This window comes from Coregonus clupeaformis, chromosome 37, assembly GCF_020615455.1.
Source record: "Coregonus clupeaformis isolate EN_2021a chromosome 37, ASM2061545v1, whole genome shotgun sequence".
Taxonomy (NCBI): domain Eukaryota; kingdom Metazoa; phylum Chordata; class Actinopteri; order Salmoniformes; family Salmonidae; genus Coregonus; species Coregonus clupeaformis.
In genome coordinates, this window is record NC_059228.1 from 21,713,326 (window position 1) to 21,732,020 (window position 18,695).

The following is an 18,695-nucleotide window of genomic DNA, read 5'->3' on the forward strand; positions in this document are numbered from 1 at the left end:
AAAAGGTCAGTTAAGATCTTGGGGGTCTTTGTTCTGTGCCAATAAGAGACATCCTTCCGTGCTTTAATATGACACAATCATATACTGTGGTGTTATCTATTGTCTGGATGGTGTAAAACCCTGTGCAACAGAGTGGACCTCCAAGTGCAGGAGACCTTTCAACTTCCATTCACAACGAAGGACTTCAGTAACCCAGGAGAGGAGAGTGAGAAAGTGGAATGGGAGATCAAAACCCTTAGCCATGGTTTATTTTAAGACTTGGGGATTTCATCACAAGGCCCAACTCTAAACTTTGAAAGCTGATAGCGTTATGAAATATTGAGTGCTCCCTCGCTCATTCCCTGTTCCTTTTGCTCTCAAATTGAACATGATTTGTTGGGTTTGAAAGAGAGAGGAAAAAGAAAAAGAATAAGCAACTATTCGTTTAGTTTAAAGGTTTTTCATGCTGTGTATATATCAGTGCTTGTGGAAAGCATGGTGAGAATGTTACAATCAAAGTATACTTTGGGTAAACACATTTGTTTATATATGCCTACTGTGCAGTGTACAAAGCAGGATCAATGTCAGCAATATGGATTCATTTACCGGCAATGTAAGCCTAAACAGAAACAGCTATGGATCATTGTCAATACATTCAGGACAGAACACACTCTGTGAATGTACAAACACTACTGTATGTCCAAATAGAAAATACAGACAACGGGATAGTGATGATCTGATGTTCCTTTATCCCTCAAATATCCTTTCTAATGGTCCAGCCTCTGCTTCTTCTTGAAGACCTTCAGATTATGCTGCAGAACAGGGGACTATCATACTCATACTTTATCACTGTAGGAAGAAAGCCTGCTTGCTTCACTGACTTCCAAAGACAGTGTAATCATCTTGCTGGGCTTCAATGGGTAATTCATATGGTGTGTGGGTGGGACATTTGACAGTTCAGTCATTCTCCAGAGAGACTTACAGGAGCAATTAGGGTTAAGTCACTTGCTCAAGGGCACATCAAGAGATTTGTCACCTAGTCTGCACGGGGATTCGAACCAGCTTCCTTTCGGCTACTGGCCCAATGCTCTTAACTGCTAAGCTACCTGCCAGACACTGATATCCATATTAGGTTGTCTTTTAAACTCTATTACAGTGTGATGTTTGTTCTATAACATAAATATATACATGTACACACTTCTAATGAAATGGTATAATACTGGACATATTTACTCGTGTGAGAGAGGGAAGTGGTGTTGTTTCGAGCTTTACCATGCTTTTATTAGGAATGACATTCGTATGATGATGAAGATCAGCCTTTCTTTGCACCTGGTCAATGTTTATAACAATCTAGTCTAACACGTCCGTATTCATTTGATCCTTGTGTGTGTGTGAGTGTGTAGTCTGGTGTGAGTGTGTGTGCACGTGTATGTGTGTGCGTGTGCGCACGCGCGCGTGCTAAATGTCACTGCTTTCTCCCTACTTCACATGGGGCTATTTTCCCCATGAGTGGGCAGGTCTTCTGGGGACCACAGAGAACTCTCTCCAGGCTCTTTACTAAAGACTACTACTACTACACACAACTCCGCATACAGAGGTCATACAAAAGAACACCACCATGTCCTTTGTGACATGCAGATAACACATGAAGGAGATAAGAACGCTACAAGGTGTACAGTAATGTCTAAAACTATTTACAATAGATTTGTTTATTTGTAACACTTTACAATACATTTAGAGCGCACTTGCATGCCCACATGTGTGTCTTAGCGCAGAGATGAACACAGAATGACTAAGTTTGATCTAGCATGATAAGAGGACCATTGTTTTTTCTCCATATAGGATTATATTTCAAGAAAATTAGAGAAACACAAAGGAATAAATTACTAATGATTTCGTAATGTTCTTCTTCTTCTAAAGGAAATGCTGCTGTGACAACTACAGTTTATGACAGCTAATGATACTGATATGGTAACTGCAGGCTAATCTAGTTTATAACTATCCATAACAGAACTCCACAAAACTGAACTACGCAAAGGACGTCAAAATACCTTACACTCAAAACTACATAATGATCTCAAGTTAGCAAGGGAATATACTGTTCACTTTCACAGTCCCCTCCAAAATGCCTCATTAAAACAGTTTCCCTTGTTTGAGCTATTTCCACCAGCAGCTCCAAAAGCATAATGTTTCTAGCTTACCACGGGCCTCCACTACTCTATCTCTGTGTTAGATGGAGATAGAGAATGAGAGAGGGAAGGAATGCGAGAGAGAGAAAGAGACGGTGGTAAAGAAAGAGAGATTACCCCTCGACTTCCCTGCAAAGATTACATCACTCAGCGAAGAGCCAATGAGGGTCATGACGTATGTCTAGGATGGAGGTCCTATGTTACCTAAGGGACTTCTTTCTTTTACACTTACTCTCTCTTTTCATCTGTTTTCTTCCTGTCTATTTCTATGTGTGTACGATGTGTATTCAGGAGGAATACCAGACAAATGAATAGCTTTTTAATGAGAAACATACATCGGAACTCATTAACTAAATTTGCTGAATGAATACAAGTTGACACATCAATATGATGAAATTAGAAAACAAGAACCACAACATACATCGCTCAGCAGCACTGAGCGATAGCTAGAGAAAGCTAAGTGTACGTGTAGCAACCAGGAAATAGTATTTCAGTCTTCGTTTGGTTCAGACCCCAATAGTCGCTTCATCTGAGAGCCATCAGGCCAGTGAAAAAATGTATTGAATGTAGATAAATGATGATGGATGGGAGAATGGGAGATCAAAATAGCGGAGAGAATGGAGGAGAGGTAACCGAGAGGACCACAAAAGTGACATGTTAATGTCCTTAGATCCTACTTAACATGCATCTGTGTGGACAGGATTATTTTCCAAAGCGAGACTATGTTGTTTGTGATGTCCGACCTGTGAGATAGCTGAATCAATCCCACATTCCTCACCAGGGGCCTCATTTATCAATATTTGTCACGATCGTCATAATGAGTGGACCAAGGCGCAGCGTGATATGAGTACATACTTTAATAGGTACTTTTCAACAATTAACAAAACAACAAAACGATACGTGAAGTACCGGACCGGGCTGACGACGCACACCACTGGCTTGGTGCGGGGAGCAGGAACGGGCCGGACCAGGCTGACGACGCGCACCACAGGCTTGGTGCGGGGAGCAGGAACAGGCCGGACCGGGCTGGCGACGCGCACCATTGGCTTGGTGCGAGGGGCAGGAACAGGTGGGGCCGGGCTGGCGACGCGCACCATTGGCTTGGTGCGAGGGGCAGGAACAGGCCGGGCTGGCGACGCGCACCACAGGCTTGGTGCGGGGAGCAGGAACAGGCCGGGCCGGGCTGGCGACGCGCACCATTGGCTTGGTGCGAGGGGCAGGAACAGGCCGGGTCGGGCTGGCGACGCGCACCATTGGCTTGGTGCGAGGGGCAGGAACAGGCTGGGCCGGGCTGGCGATGCGCACCACAGGCTTGGTGCGGGGAGCAGGAATAGGCCGGGCTGGGCTGGCGACGCGCACCAATGGCTTGGTGCGGGGAGCAGGAACAGGCCGGGCCGGGCTGGCGACGCGCACCATAGGCTTGGTGCGGGGAGCAGGAACAGGCCGGGCCGGGCTGGCGACGCGCACCATTGGCTTGGTGCGAGGGGCAGGAACAGGCCGGGCCGGGCTGGCGACGCGCACCATTGGCTTGGTGCGAGGGGCAGGAACTGGCCGGGCCGGGCTGGCGACGCGCACCACAGGCTTGGTGCGAGGGCAGGAACAGGCCGGACCGGGCTGGCGACGCGCACCACAGGCTTGGTGCGAGGGGCAGGAACAGGCCGGGCCGGGCTGGTGACGCGCATCACAGGCTTGGTGCGAGGGACAGGAACAGGCCGGACCGTACTGGGAACACACACCACTGGCCTTGTGCGGGGATCAGGAACGGGCCGGACCGGACTGGTAACACACCTCAGTACCTCTCGCCGTGCCTCTACACTCTCCTTCCCTCTAACGACCAATGGCCCCCGTAACCTGGTGGCCTTCTCTCCTCGTCCACAAACTCGCCCTGTATCTGCCTCCAGCAGCCCCGTCGTCCATGCCGTGTGCCCCCCCAAAAAAATGTCTTGGGGGTGCCTCTCGTCTGTCCGACGACGACACTGTTGGCGCCGTACCTCCTCTCTCTTCAGGGCTTTAACTTTAGCCCATGGCCATTTACCCGCGAACATGTCCTCCCAGGACCACCATTGGCCCACCTGGGCCATCGCCAACCGCTCCAGCTCCTTACCCGGCGTTTGCTCCTGCACACGCTGCTTGGTCCAGTTTTGGTGGGATCTTCTGTCATGATCGTCATAATGATTGGACCAAGGCGCAGCGTGATATGAGTACATACTTTAATAGGTACTTTTCAACAATTAACAAAATAACAAAACGATACGTGAAGTCCTCGGTCAATAACACAAACCTACACGGAACAAGATCCCACAAATGACAAGTGCACAAACGGCTGCCTAAGTATGGTTCCCAATCAGAGACAACAAGCAACAGCTGATTCTCGTTGCCTCTGATTGAGAACCACCCCGGCCAACATAGAAACACATAACCTAGAACAGAACATAGGAAACGAAACATAGACACTACACAAAGAAACTAACACCCTGGCTCAACATACAAGAGTCCCCAGAGCCAGGGCGTGACAATATTGTGTAAAAACTATTCTAAAATACTACATATGAACGGAATTTAGAATGTTTTATCAAACATTCCTATGAGCGTCATACCCACACCGGTAGGAGAAAACCATTGATACCAATTGTTCTCAGCATCGGTGCTCTGTGCACGACCTTGGCTATTTGCATTTCGAAACACCCCTAATTAATCATATATGGTCAAAATCATTCCCTGTGGGGAATATACAACGCTGTACCATGAAAAACAATGTCGTAACCAAAAAAAGGCAGATATTGCTGTTCTGCTGAATGAACGAGTCACGCACATTGCCACCACGCTCAACAGCGTCTTTTGCGCATCACATAACATATCACCTGCACAGTAAGAGTGTAAGCCTGTTCTGTTGAACTTCTTTTGGGATGGTGCTCTTATGGTGATGTGGGTGTCGTCTATTGCTCCGTTCATATTTGGGAACCAATTAATGGCAAAGAAACTCCTCTTGACTTCAACCTGTTGTGCGATGGTGTATGGAAATGGTATGTTACAGTTCGTTTTGCTGATGATTGCATCCAAAACATTGGCTCACCGACGGCTGTGAGAAGCCGATCGGCAAACTCCCACAAACAAGTGCTCGTTGCACTTGTATGTGCACCAGAATGGCATGTGTTTGCCTTTTTAAAGTAGGTCAATCCTATAAGATTGGTTTTGGGAAACGATATCTGATGAGCCAATCTGTACTTTCTGCAACAACAAAAAAGTCCCACCTGTCTCTAAAAACGTGCTCTCTGCAAAATGTAGATTGTGCCAAATCTTCCAACAGAGCAAGATCAGCCTCTCATTCAATTTCCCATTATCTCAGTCTTTTATAGTATTTCAACAATGCTTTCAATTTCACACGTGCCTCTAATTTATCAAATACTGTACTTTATATGGATTATTATTGTAACAAATACACTGATGTGGTCAAATTATATGTCTGTCAAGATATGTTCCATGAATTCACAATGGAAATACAATGAAATTGAAATATTATTTAATTATTATATATACAGTGCATTCGGAAAGTACTCAGATCCCTTGACTTTTACCACATTTTGTTACGTTACAGCCTTATTCTAAAATTGATTAAATAGTTTCCCCCACTCATCAATCTACACACAATACACTATAATGACAAAGCAAAAACAGGTTTCTATATATTTTTGCAAATGTATAAAAAATACACAACTGAAATATCACATTTACATAAGTATTCAGACCCTTTACTCAGTACTTTGTTGAAGCACCTTTAGCAGCGATTACAGCCTCAAGTCTTCTTGGGTATGACGCTACAAGCTTGGCACACCTGTATTTGGGGAGTTTCTCCCATTCTTCTCTGCAGATCCTCTCACGCTCTGTCAGGTTGGATGGGGAGTGTCGCTGCACAGCTATTTTCAGGGCTCTCAAGAGATGTTAGATCGGGTTCAAGTCGCGCTCTGGCTGGGCCACTCAAGGACATTTAGAAACTTGTCCCGAAGCCACTCCTGCGTTGTCTTGGCTGTGTGCTTAGGATCGTTGTCCTGTTGGAAGGTGAACCTTCGCCCCAGTCTGAGGTCCTGAGTGCTCTGGAGCAGGTTTTCATCAAGGATCTCTCTGTACTTTGCTCTGTTCATCTTTCCCTCGATCCTGACTAGTCTCCCAGTCCCTGCCGCTGTAAAACATCCCCACATCATGATGCTGCCACCACCATGCTTCACCGAAGGGATGGTGCCTGGTTTCCTCCAGTTGTGGCGCATTCAGGCCAAAGAGTTCAATCTTGGTTTCATCAGACCAGAGAATCTTGTTTCTCATGGTCTGTGAGTCATTTAGGTGCCTTTTGGCAAACTCCAAGTGGGCTGTCATGTGCCTTTTACTGAGGAGTGGCTTCCGTCTGGCCACTCTACCATAAAGGCCTGATTGGTGGAGTGCTGCAGAGATGGTTGTCCTTCTGGAATGTTCTCCCATCTCCACAGAGGAACTCTGGAGCTCTGTCAGAGTGACCATTGGGTTCTTGATCACCTCCCTGACCATGGCCCTTCTCCCCCGATTGCTCATTTTGGCCAGGCGGACAGCTCTAGAAAGAGTCTTGGTGGTGGAAAAATCTTCAATTTAAGAACGATGGAGGCTACTGTGTTCTTGTGGACCTTCAATGCTGCAGAAATGTTTTGGTACCCTTCCCCAGATCTGTGCCTTGACACAATCCTGTCTCAGAGCTCTACGGACAATTTCTTCGACCTCATGGATTGGTTTTTGCTCTGACATGCACTTTCAACTGTGGGACCTTATATAGACAGGTGTGTGCCTTTCCAAATCGTGTCCAATCAATTGGATTTACCACATGTGGACTCCAATCAAGTTGTAGGAACTTCTCAAGGATGGTCAATGGAAACAGGATGCAGCTGAGCTCAATTTCGAGTCTCATATTAAAGGGTCTGAATACTTAAGTAAATACGTTTTTTCTGTTTTAGAATTGTTATACATTTGCAGAAAAATTCTAAAAACCTGTTTTCACTTTGTCTTTATGGGGTATTGTGTGTAGACTGATGAGGAAAAAAAAATAATTGATCAATTTTCGAATAAGGCTGTAATGTAACAGAATGTGGAAAAAGTCAAGAGGTCTGAATACTTTCCGAATGCATTGTATTTACCCCATTCTACACTTGACAAGCCGTTCCCTTATTCCACCACTTGGCACTGTGCATACACATGGTCATGGCTGTGCATAAATCTACGCACACTCTCAAGCAAAAGTTAATATTGATAAATCTCACACTTTGCATGGAAATTATCCAACGCATGTTTTACGCACACATTTGTGCCTACGTATGATTGATAAATGAGGCCCCAGGAACATATGAACAGGCCATTAAAAGGGACAGAGGAGAGCTACTTGTGTTTGTGTCTATTGTCCCCAGAAAATGGCCATGTTGCTAGAGGAAGGCAGACAGGAATACTGATAATGAACAACAACACTGAATGCATTTGGCATGCCATTAGCTGACCCTCCCGTGCCCTGCCTCTAATGATTTCAAGAAACCAGTGCTCCAGTGTTTGTGTGTCCTCTGCATGCTGTCTCTTATGTGTCTGCACCTGTTTTTCAGCACAGGTAGTGTCCTCATGTGACCATGTGTGTAGTATGCATGTAATAATAATAATAATAATAATAATAATAATAATAATAATTTATTACATTTGTAAAGCGCTTTTCATTATATAGAATAATCTCAAAGTGCATAAAATAGAAATATATATATACTTTTTTAAAACTTATACTGTGTAGTGTGTGTGCGGGTGTGCGTGAGTGTGTGTGTTTTCCGCAATTGCTAATGGCCATATTATGATGAATTGGCTTCATAATTCCAGTTAGGTAGTCTAGTGATTAAATCTTAATTAAAGCGCCCAGTCACTCCCTGCTCCACGTAGATTGCCAGTAAACTAATTTACTCTTTATTCTGCAGTAATTTTGTGACTGAACCAACAGCAAACAACAACTCTCACAGTACACACAAACAAAGCATACTATTTTCTGGTTAGGGTTAGTTCCTTTTCGCACACCGTCCCATCGTTTTATCCCAGTTAAGAGACACAAAGGTAACCATGGGACTAAAAAAGATTCAGAAAGACCTCCCTACACACACACACACACACACACACACACACACACACACACACAAGAGAGAGCCCAAAAATACATTCCTTGATGTTTGGTCTCCTAATTAATGTTGTCTAATTTCCTCTTGTGGCTCTTCCAATTGAGATAACAGACCCACTAATGAGTATCAGAAGTAACAGTCTGTGATAGCTATTGAAACACTGAACTACACTATATCTGCAGAACATAGTATGCATCTCTTTAAGCTAGTATAGCTGTGTTGGTCTGAGCTCCACTCTACTGCCTGATGGAGATCTCCAGTAGAGGGCACTCTTCCTCCTGACACTTGACAACTGTATTCATACCTCTTGACTTAATCCACATTCTGTTGTGTTACAGGCTGAATTCAAAATGTATTACATTTATTTTTCTCTCAACCATCTACACACAATACTCCATAATGACAAAGTGAAAACATGTTTTTAGAAATGTTTGCAAATTTATTGAAAATGAATTACAGAAATATCTAATTTACATAAGTACTCACACTCCTGAGTCAGTACTTTGTAGAAGCACCTTTGGCAGCGATTACAGCTTTGAGTCTTTCTGGGTAAGAGCTTTCCACACCTGGATTGTGCAACATTTACCCATTATTCTTTTCAAAATTCAAGCTCTGTCAAATTGATTGTTGATCATTACTAGACAGTCATTTTCAGGTCTTTCCATAGATTTTCAAGCAGATTTAAGTCAAAACTGTAACTCGGCCACTAAGGAACATTCACTGTCTTCTTGGTAAGCAACTCCAGTGTAGATTTGGCCTTGTGTTTTAGGTTATTGTCCTGCTGAACGGTAAATTCATCTCCGAGTGTGTGGTGGAAAGCAGACTGAACCAGGTTTTCCTCTAGGATTTTGCCTGTGCTTAGCTCCATTCCGTTTATTTTTTATCCTGAAAAACTCCCCAGTCCTTAACGATTACAAGTATACCCATAACATGATGCAGCCACCGCTATGCTTGAAAATATGGAGAATTGTCACACCCTGATCAGTTTCACCTGTCTTGTGCTTGTCTCCATCCCCCACCAGGTGTATCCCATTTGTCCCCATTATCCCCTGTGTATTTATACCAGTGTTTTCTGTTTGTCTGTTGCCAGTTCGTCTTGCTCGTCAAGCTTACCCGCGTTTTTCCCGTACTCCTGTTTTGCTCTAGTCCCTGTTTTCCAGTTTTTCCCGGTTTTGACCATTCTGCCTGTCCTGACCCTGAGCCTGCCTGCCGTTCTGTACCTTGTGACACTGTTCTGGATTACCGACCTCCGCCTGCCCTGATCCTGAGCCTGCCTGCCGTTTCTGTACCTTTCGGACTCTGCTCTGGATTACTGACCAATGCCTGCCCTTGACCTGTCATTTGCCTGTCCCCTGTTTTTGTAAATAAACGTTTTGCTATTTTGAACTGTCTGCATCTGGGTCTTATCCTGAGTCTTGATAGAGCATGGTACTCAGTAATGTGATGTATTGGATTTGCACCAAACATAACACTTTCTATTCATGACAAAAAGTGAATTGCTTTGCCACATTTTTTGCAGTATTACTTTGTGCCTTGTTGCAAACTGGAAGCATGTTCCGGAATATTTTTATTATTTACAGGCTTCCTTCTGCTCACTCTGTCAATTAGGTTACTATTGTGGAGTAACTACAATGTTGTTGATCCATTCTCAGTTTTCTCCTATCACAGCCATTAAACTCTGTAACCAGCAATTGAGTTAGGAAAGACACCTGTATCTTTGTAGTGACTGGGTGTATTGATACACCATCCAAAGTGGAATTAATAACTTCACCATGCTCAAAGGGATATTCAATGTCTGCTTTTTTTTTTAACCCATCTATCAATAGGAGCCCTTATTTGCGAGGCATTGGAAAACCTCCCTGGTCTTTGTGGTTGAATCTGTGTTTGAAATTAAATGCTCGACTGAGGGACCTTACAGGTTATTGTATGTGTGGGGTACAGAGATGAGGTAGTCATTCAAAAATACTGCACACAGAGTGAATCCATGCAACTTATTATGTGACTTGTTAAGCATATTTTTACTCCTGAACTTCAAATCAAATCAAATCAAATCAAATTTTATTGGTCACATGCGCCGAATACAACAGGTGCAGACATTACAGTGAAATGCTTACTTACAGCCCTTAACCAACAGTGCATTTATTTTAAACAAAAAAGTAAGAATAAAACAACAACAAAAAAGTGTTGAGAAAAAAAGAGCAGAAGTAAAATAAAGTGACAGTAGGGAGGCTATATATACAGTAAAATAAAGTGACAGTAGGGAGGCTATATATACAGGGGGTACCGTTGCATAGTCAATGTGCGGGGGGCACCGGCTAGTTGAGGTAGTTGAGGTAATATGTACATATGGGTAGAGTTAAAGTGACTATGCATAAATACTTAACAGAGTAGCAGCAGCGTAAAAGGATGGGGTGGGGGGCAGTGCAAATAGTCCGGGTAGCCATGATTAGCTGTTCAGGAGTCTTATGGCTTGGGGGTAGAAGCTGTTGAGAAGTCTTTTGGACCTAGACTTGGCACTCCGGTACCGCTTGCCGTGCGGTAGCAGAGAGAACAGTCTATGACTAGGGTGGCTGGAGTCTTTGACAATTTTGAGGGCCTTCCTCTGACACCGCCTGGTATAGAGGTCCTGGATGGCAGGGAGCTTTGCCCCAGTGAGGTACTGGGCCGTACGCACTACCCTCTGTAGTGCCTTGCGGTCAGAGGCCAAGCAGTTGCCATACCAGGCGGTGATGCAACCAGTCAGGATGCTCTCGATGGTGCAGCTGTAGAATTTTTGAGGATCTGAGGACCCATGCCAAATCTTTTTAGTCTCCTGAGGGGGAATAGGCTTTGTCGTGCCCTCTTCACGACTGTCTTGGTGTGTTTGGACCATGATAGTTCGTTGGTGATGTGGACACCAAGGAACTTGAAGCTCTCAACCTGTTCCACTACAGCCCCGTCGATGAGAATGGGGGCGTGCTCAGTCCTCTTTTTTTTCCTGTAGTCCACAATCATCTCCTTTGTCTTGGTCACGTTGAGGGAGAGGTTGTTGTCCTGGCACCACACGGCCAGATCTCTGACCTCCTCCCTATAGGCTGTCTCATCGTTGTCGGTGATCAGGCCTACCACTGTTGTGTCAGTCGGCAAACTTAATGATGGTGTTGGAGTCGTGCCTGGCCATGCAGTCATGGGTGAACAGAGAGTACAGGAGGGGACTGAGCACGCACCCCTGAGGGGCCCCCGTGTTGAGGATCAGTGTGGCAGATGTGTTGTTACCTACCCTTACCACCTGGGGGCGGCCCGTCAGGAAGTCCAGGATCCAGTTGCAGAGGGAGGTGTTTAGTCCCAGGATCCTTAGCTTAGTGATGAGCTTAGAGGGCACTATGGTGTTGAATGCTGAGCTGTAGTCAATGAATAGCATTCTCACGTAGGTGTTCCTCTTGTCCAGGTGGGGAAAGGGCAGTGTGGAGTGCGATAGAGATTGCATCATCTGTGGATCTGTTGGGGCGGTATGCAAATTGGAGTGGGTCTAGGGTTTCTGGGATTATGCTGTTGATGTGAGCCATGACCAGTCTTTCAAAGCACTTCATGGCTACAGACGTCAGTGCTACGGGTCGGTAGTCATTTAGGCAGGTTATCTTAGAGTTCTTGGGCACGGGGACTATGGTGGTCTGCTTGAAACATGTTGGTATTACAGACTCAGTCAGGGACATGTTGAAAATGTCAACTTATTTAGGCTTGCCATAACAAAGGGGTTGAATACTTATTGACTTAAGACAGATTGTCTCCCGAGTGGCGCAGTGGTCTAAGGCACTGCATCGCAGTGCTAGCTGTGCCACTAGAGATCCTGGTTTGAATCCAGGCTCTGTTGTAGCCGGCCACGACCGGAAGACCCATGTGGCGGTGCACAATTGGCCCAGCGTCATCCAGGGTAGGGGAGGGAATGGCCGGCAGGGATGTAGTTCAGTTGGTAGAGCATGGCGTTTGCAACGCCAGGAATGTAGCTCAGTTTGTAGAGCATGGCGTTTGCAATGTCAGGGTTGTGGGTTCGATTTCCATGGGGGGCCAGTATAAAAAATATATATATATATATATATATATAATAATAATGTATGCACTCACTAACTGTAAGTCGCTCTGGATAAGAGTGTCTGCTAAATGACTAAAATGTAAAATGTACTTAAGACATTTCAACTGTGTATTTGTAAAAAATTTGAAAAGCATAATTCCACTTTGACATTATTGGGTATTGTGTATAGGCCAGTGACCAAACATATCTATTTAATACATTTTTAATTCAGGCTGTAACACAACAAAATGTGGAAAAAGTCAAGGGGTGTGAATACTTTCTGAAGGCACTGTAGGTGCTGACAGGTATGTTATGGAATGGTTTGGAACCCCACTGAAAGCAGTGGACACAGCCCAATACACACTGTGTCCATGCTTGCATATTTTCTTTTATGTACCGAAACAAAATGTATCAATATGACAAACAAACTGTGAGTGAAACAGGATGTCCATTTTCATTGTTCAATATTGACTCACCCGTTTTACATCTTTCCCAAATGTCTCACTGTAGCTGGTCCCCAGGATCTCAAACTGGACGTGGGAGTTGGAACCTCCTGCACGGAAGTCCATCATTCCTGTGAGCCCGGTGATCCGTCTCTATGGCAACAGCATGATAACAAGGATATTTTAAGTGGTCTCTAATCAATCAATCAAAAATCAAATGTACTGTATTTTATAAAGCCCTTTTTACATCAGCAGTTGTCACAAAGTGCTTTACAGATACCCAGTCTAAAACCCCATAGAGCAAGCAATGCCTCCCTAGAAGGCAGGAACCTAGGAAAGCTCAACGCTCTAATATGCTTTGAGTGGTCTATAACATGTTCAGCAATCATCTAAGTTGATTGCTGAACATTTCTGTGAAGGACACTGCAACACAACCTATGCATTAGTGCCAATGGAGAAAGCACCATCCAAATGAGGTGGTTTGGCCAGGATACTTTATACACTCATACTGTATGGCCTATATGTTCCAACTAGCTGGACCAAGGTTACCAGCTCAATCCCAATACAGACCATTAAGAACCTGATTGTAAGTCAATGATAAGAACATGTGCTGATAAGAATATCTGCTGAAATAAAAGGGGTGCAAATTTATGTGCGTTAGATGATGTGCAAAGTAAGTGCAAATGCCCCCCCCCCCCCTTTTTTTACGCTGCTGCTACTCTCTGTTTATTATCTATGCATAGTCACTTTCCCCCTACCTACATGTACAGTACCAGTGAAAAGTTTGGACACACCTACTCTTCCAGGGTTTTTCTTTATTTTTATATTGTAGAATAATAGTGAAGACATCAAAACTATGAAATAACATATGGAATCATCTAGCAACCAAACAAGTGTTAAACAAATCAAAATATATTTTATGTTTGAGATTCTTCAAATAGCCACTCCTTTGCCTTGATGACAGCTTTGCACACTCTTGGCATTCTCTCAACCTGCTTCACCTGGAATGCTTTTCCAACAGTCTTGAAGGAGTTCCCACATAGGCTGAGCACTTGTTGGCTGCTTTTCCTTCACTCTGCGGTCAGACTCATCCCAAACCATCTCAATTGGGTTGAGGTCGGGGGATTGTGGAGGCCAGATCATCTGATGCAGCATTCCATCACTCTCCTTCTTGGTAAAATAGCCCTTACATAGCCTGGAGGTGTGTTGGGTCATTGTTCTGTTGAAAAACAAATGATAGTCCCACTAAGCTCAAACCAGATGGGATGGCATATCACTGTGGAATGCTGTGGTAACCATGCTGGTTAAGTGTGCCTTGAATTCTAAATAAATAATAGACAGTGTCACCAGCAAAGCACCCCCACACCATAACACCTCCTCCTCCATGCTTTACGGTGGGAACTACACATGCGAAGATCATCCGTTCACCCACACCGCGTCTCACAAAGACATGGCGGTTGTAACCAAAAATCTCAAATTTGGGCTCCAGACCAAAGGACACATTTCCACCGGTCTAATGTCCATTGCTTGTGTTTCTTGGCCCAAGCAGGTCTCTTCTTCTTATTGGTGTCCTTTAGTTGTGGTTTCTTTGCAGGAATTCGACCATGAAGGCCTGATTCACACAGTCCCCTCTGAACAGTTGATGTTCAGATGTGTCTGTGACTTGAACTCTGTGAAGCATTTATTTGGGCTGCAATTTCTGAGGCTGGTAAATCTAATAAACTTATCTTCTGCAGCAGAGGTAACTCTGGGTCTTCCATTCCTGTGGCGGTCCTCATGAGAGCCAGTTTCATCATAGTGCTTGATGGTTTTTGCGACTGCACTTGAAGAAACTTTCAAAGTGGACTGTCGTTTCTCTTTTCTTATTTGAGCTGTTCTTGCCATAATATGGACTTGGTCTTTTACCAAATAGGGCTATCTTCTGTATACCCCCCCTACCTTGTCACAACACAACTGATTGGCCATAGTTTTGATGTCGTCACTATTATTCTACAATGTAAAACATTTTTAAAATAAAGAAAAACACTTGAATAAGTAGCTGTGTCCAAACCTTTGACTGGTAATGTACATCTTACCTCAATTACATTGACTAACCTGTACCCCCGCACATTGACTCGGTACGGGTACCCCGTCGTTATTGTTATTTTATTGTTGCTCTTTTATTTTTTACTTCAGTTTATTTAGTATCTGTTTTTCTTAACTCTTATTCTTCTTAAAACTGCATTGTTGGTTAAGGGCTTGTAAGTAAGCATTTCACGGTAAGGTCTACTACAACTGTTGTATTAGGCGCATGTGACAAATACAATCTGATTAGATTAAATTTGATGGAACTTGCAATGCCAGGGTTGTGGGTTCAATTCCCATGGAGGACATAAAAGTACAAACAAATGTATGCACTCACTACTGTAAGTCGCTCTGGATAAGAGCGTCTGCTAAATGACTAAAATGGAAATGGTTTCTCAGGGAATGGTTAGTTGTTGAGAGAAATTGTGATTATTTATCATGACTTCAAAATATAACCATTATTATTACAATAAGTGCTTTCACTTTTTTACATTTTCATGAAAACACTTTTGTTAATTTATAAATTATTCATTTTATGAAGTGTTAATAACAGCCTCTAAATTGATGCAATCAAGTACATTTTGTTTCAATATTTTGTTAATTTGGATAAACACAAAAGACTGAATCATTCTCCTTGTATATCTGTTTTCAAAGAGCTGAGATACATGTGAGGAGAATGCCACATGAGAACGAAAGGAATCAATTTCTACGTAGTATGACTTAGTCTGCAATGTCGTGTGGTGTCCTACCTTCTGGATGGTGTCCAGCATAGACCAGCCTCCATTCCAAGGCTTGGTGGACTTCCTCATGCAGTTCAGACTGGCCATGCTATGCCACTTCCTGTCCTCCAGCTTACTGTAGAAGGCGTTGGCCAACATCAGCACACTGTCATACAAGTACAAGTTGGAGACCTGGGGAAAAACAACACATCAAAACATATTCTATAAAAGGTATTGAGCAGAATCAGCAGTGGCATGCAACAACTATCCTAGTTTGAGACCTGGCAGGGAAAAACTCCCAAAACAAGATGCTCAAAAGCACTTGTTGAACCGTGTGAAGGCCAACATAAAAGCGGTTCCTCTCTGCCACTGCCCCTGTGAGGTTTTGGGGAAATTAAGTTCTCAGTAAGGAATATACACTTATGCCAGCATGGCCACAAAATGAAAGGGAGAGACAGACCCATAGTGCTAGCCACCTGGGGAGCAGAACACACCCTGTCTGACACTGCAACGACCGCTTTTATGTTACAGACAAGAGATATGAAAGCCCACCTCAAGTTTTTTGATGGTAGAAAAATACATGTCTGTTGAAATGCCATGGAGCATTTGTGGTCCACCTTTTCTAACTTGTCTGTAGGAAATAGTGATTGTGATTTATTGAAGGAACACTGGACAAAGAGAAGCCCAAACACGTTCCCTGGGATTTTCAAATTGGTATACAAATAGGGTCAATGGATGGCTGAGTCCACAGCATGCTTTCGATATGAGGACACCAACAATGGCATGTATGAATGGCAGGGTACAACAGTGACACAAGGAGAGATATTTGCTGAATGTCACCATTCCTCAGACCTCTGCTCCTCTATCATTGCTCAACCTGTCATCAGTTCAATAAATGTACAAGTACTTTTGTCCTCATTACAGAGGATTTAATGGGACATTCAATCCAGATGGTCATATTGGGTATAGAACAAACACACCTTTGGAGTTCAAATCAATGTGACAGTGGCAAATAGAGTTCACAAAATGGTGACAATTGTAAAAAGTTACAATATAGCTAATTAAATTGAAATTGCAATCTATATTCTTTGTCCCCTGTGGCTCTGAAAACGAAGGCTGCTCAAACATAAACACACTTACCACACCTAAAGGATATGTTATCACTGAAGCTTTATGATGGCTTAATGCACCACTTTATGAATCCTAAGAAAGTAAGTCTGGTGTACTTTTCATGATAATGATTTGACAGTATGGGATAGATAAGTGGCCAGTGCTTTACCCAGCACAGGTCAAGACTATGTCAGAAAAAAAAAGCACCTGTGTATTTCTTCTTTGACAAATACTTCAGTTAAAATTTTCCTAATTAGGAAGATTCCTTTTTATTGGAACTGAGAACAAGATAAAAAAAAAAAAAAGCTGAGAACAAGATTATTTTTTTTGGGGGGGGACCATCTGTCCTAAACAGTGTTCTACACTAGCTATGGAGCTTGCATAGTAAGTCACGGTCACTGCACACTAGATGGAATAGAGAGAAAATGTCAAAGACATTTCTAATGTTGGAAATCTGTGTGCCTGTGCAATCTTAGTGATGGTGACAGACTGAGGTTCTTAACATTGAAGGAAATGACACCGTGTTAGAATGATGACGACGTTCAATGTTGTGACGACGCTGACGGGCAACTCTCGTCGCCCTTCAGTATTGTTTTGGTCATGGTCATGTCTTGTCAATATGTGGGGTGATGTTGGGTGAATGACAAAGTACTCTGTGGAGTTCACTGATGGTATGGATATAGTGTTACGCTGATGACAGGGTGGTGACGGGGCTGACGGTCAGTAATAAAGTCATCTCCGTCACACTGACCTCCAGGGACTGCAGGTAGCCCTCCTGGGGGTCACAGAGCAGGGATGAGATGCGGTGGTTGTTCCTCATGCAGCGGATGTTGGTGTCTCTCCACAGAGGGAAGATCTGCCGTATGACGGTCATCCGGCCTAACGAACTGTGGACCAGCTCCATGATTTCTGTGTCACTCACCTCCTGCGGCAAAGAAGAGAGGGTGGGGTGGGAGGGTTCATGGTCAAAACCATGAAAAAAATAAATGTATAATTTACTAAAACGCTAACACTCTATAGGAACTGGTCTAAAGCTATGTATTCACATATTAATTATAGGACTAGGTACATGGTAACCACAGTGTAGGTATATATTGATAAAATAGTGACTCTTGTTACCAGTTCGTGTAACAGCTTAGTATTAGTATGATTAATCAATAGACCGATCAATAAATACATGCAATAAACACTCTTCCCAAGATCAGGTTTTCAATTCGTTTTCAGCTGAATATGAATTGGGATCATCACTGTCTGATATCTCTCTGTTCCTTTGATCAATTGACAAATAAACAACAAGTCTCCTTCAATTTCTTAGAATCTCAGAGCATACACCATACAGCTGTGGGTATGAAGGAACCTCCCTAGTCATGTATGCAGGCAGGGGTGAGACGGGGTGAGACAGTCAGGGGTGAGAGGAATGAGTACAAGGCCAGACAGGGGATGACCTATGAAGGGTCAGATCAATAGCAATAAGAGCCAGAGCAGGACAGCAGTCAATGATGTGCAAAACAACCAGCACTGGGGTCAAAAACCACAGTAATGAGGCAATTGATGGTTCAAACTTATCTGTGTTTCTCTCTCTCTCTCTCTAAGTCAACATTTTATCTCTCAGACATTCTATGTTCCTCGTTAGCTGTCTCTCTGTCTCGCTTTCTCCCTCTCTCATTCTCACTTTGTGTCGATTTATCTCACTCTCTATGGCCTTTTGTTCTTTCTATCTCACCATCCAAGCTCATTAATTCCTTTGAGAAATGCATAACTGTTATTCAACAAGCATCCAACCTCATCGATAATTTACTAGGTGTGTACTTTACTGCTTGTATTTTTATACAGCACAAACACACTACCCTATGAGTCATACAAACAGTATTTTGTAGGTGTTAAGTGTTTAAGCTTCCTCTTGACAGCCAGTCAACTGTAAATAATGGATATTCATGAGGTGCTGTGTTGCATTAATCTGTGGAATATGCCACAGGGTCCATGGA

General features: G+C 43.5%; 1 protein-coding gene across 2 annotated transcripts in view; it reads right to left on the minus strand.

Annotated features, from left to right (window-relative positions):
• LOC121553440 (glutamate receptor ionotropic, delta-1) overlaps positions 1-18,695 on the minus strand; it is a 396,191-nt gene that overhangs the window by 31,918 nt on the left and 345,578 nt on the right. For both annotated transcript variants that reach the window (XM_041866540.2, XM_041866541.1), the window contains 3 exons: positions 17,462-17,635; positions 15,631-15,792; positions 12,851-12,970 (listed from right to left, as the gene is read on the minus strand). In XM_041866540.2, the coding sequence (XP_041722474.1) occupies positions 12,851-12,970; positions 15,631-15,792; positions 17,462-17,635 (456 nt within the window). The remainder of the gene's footprint in view (positions 1-12,850; positions 12,971-15,630; positions 15,793-17,461; positions 17,636-18,695) is intronic.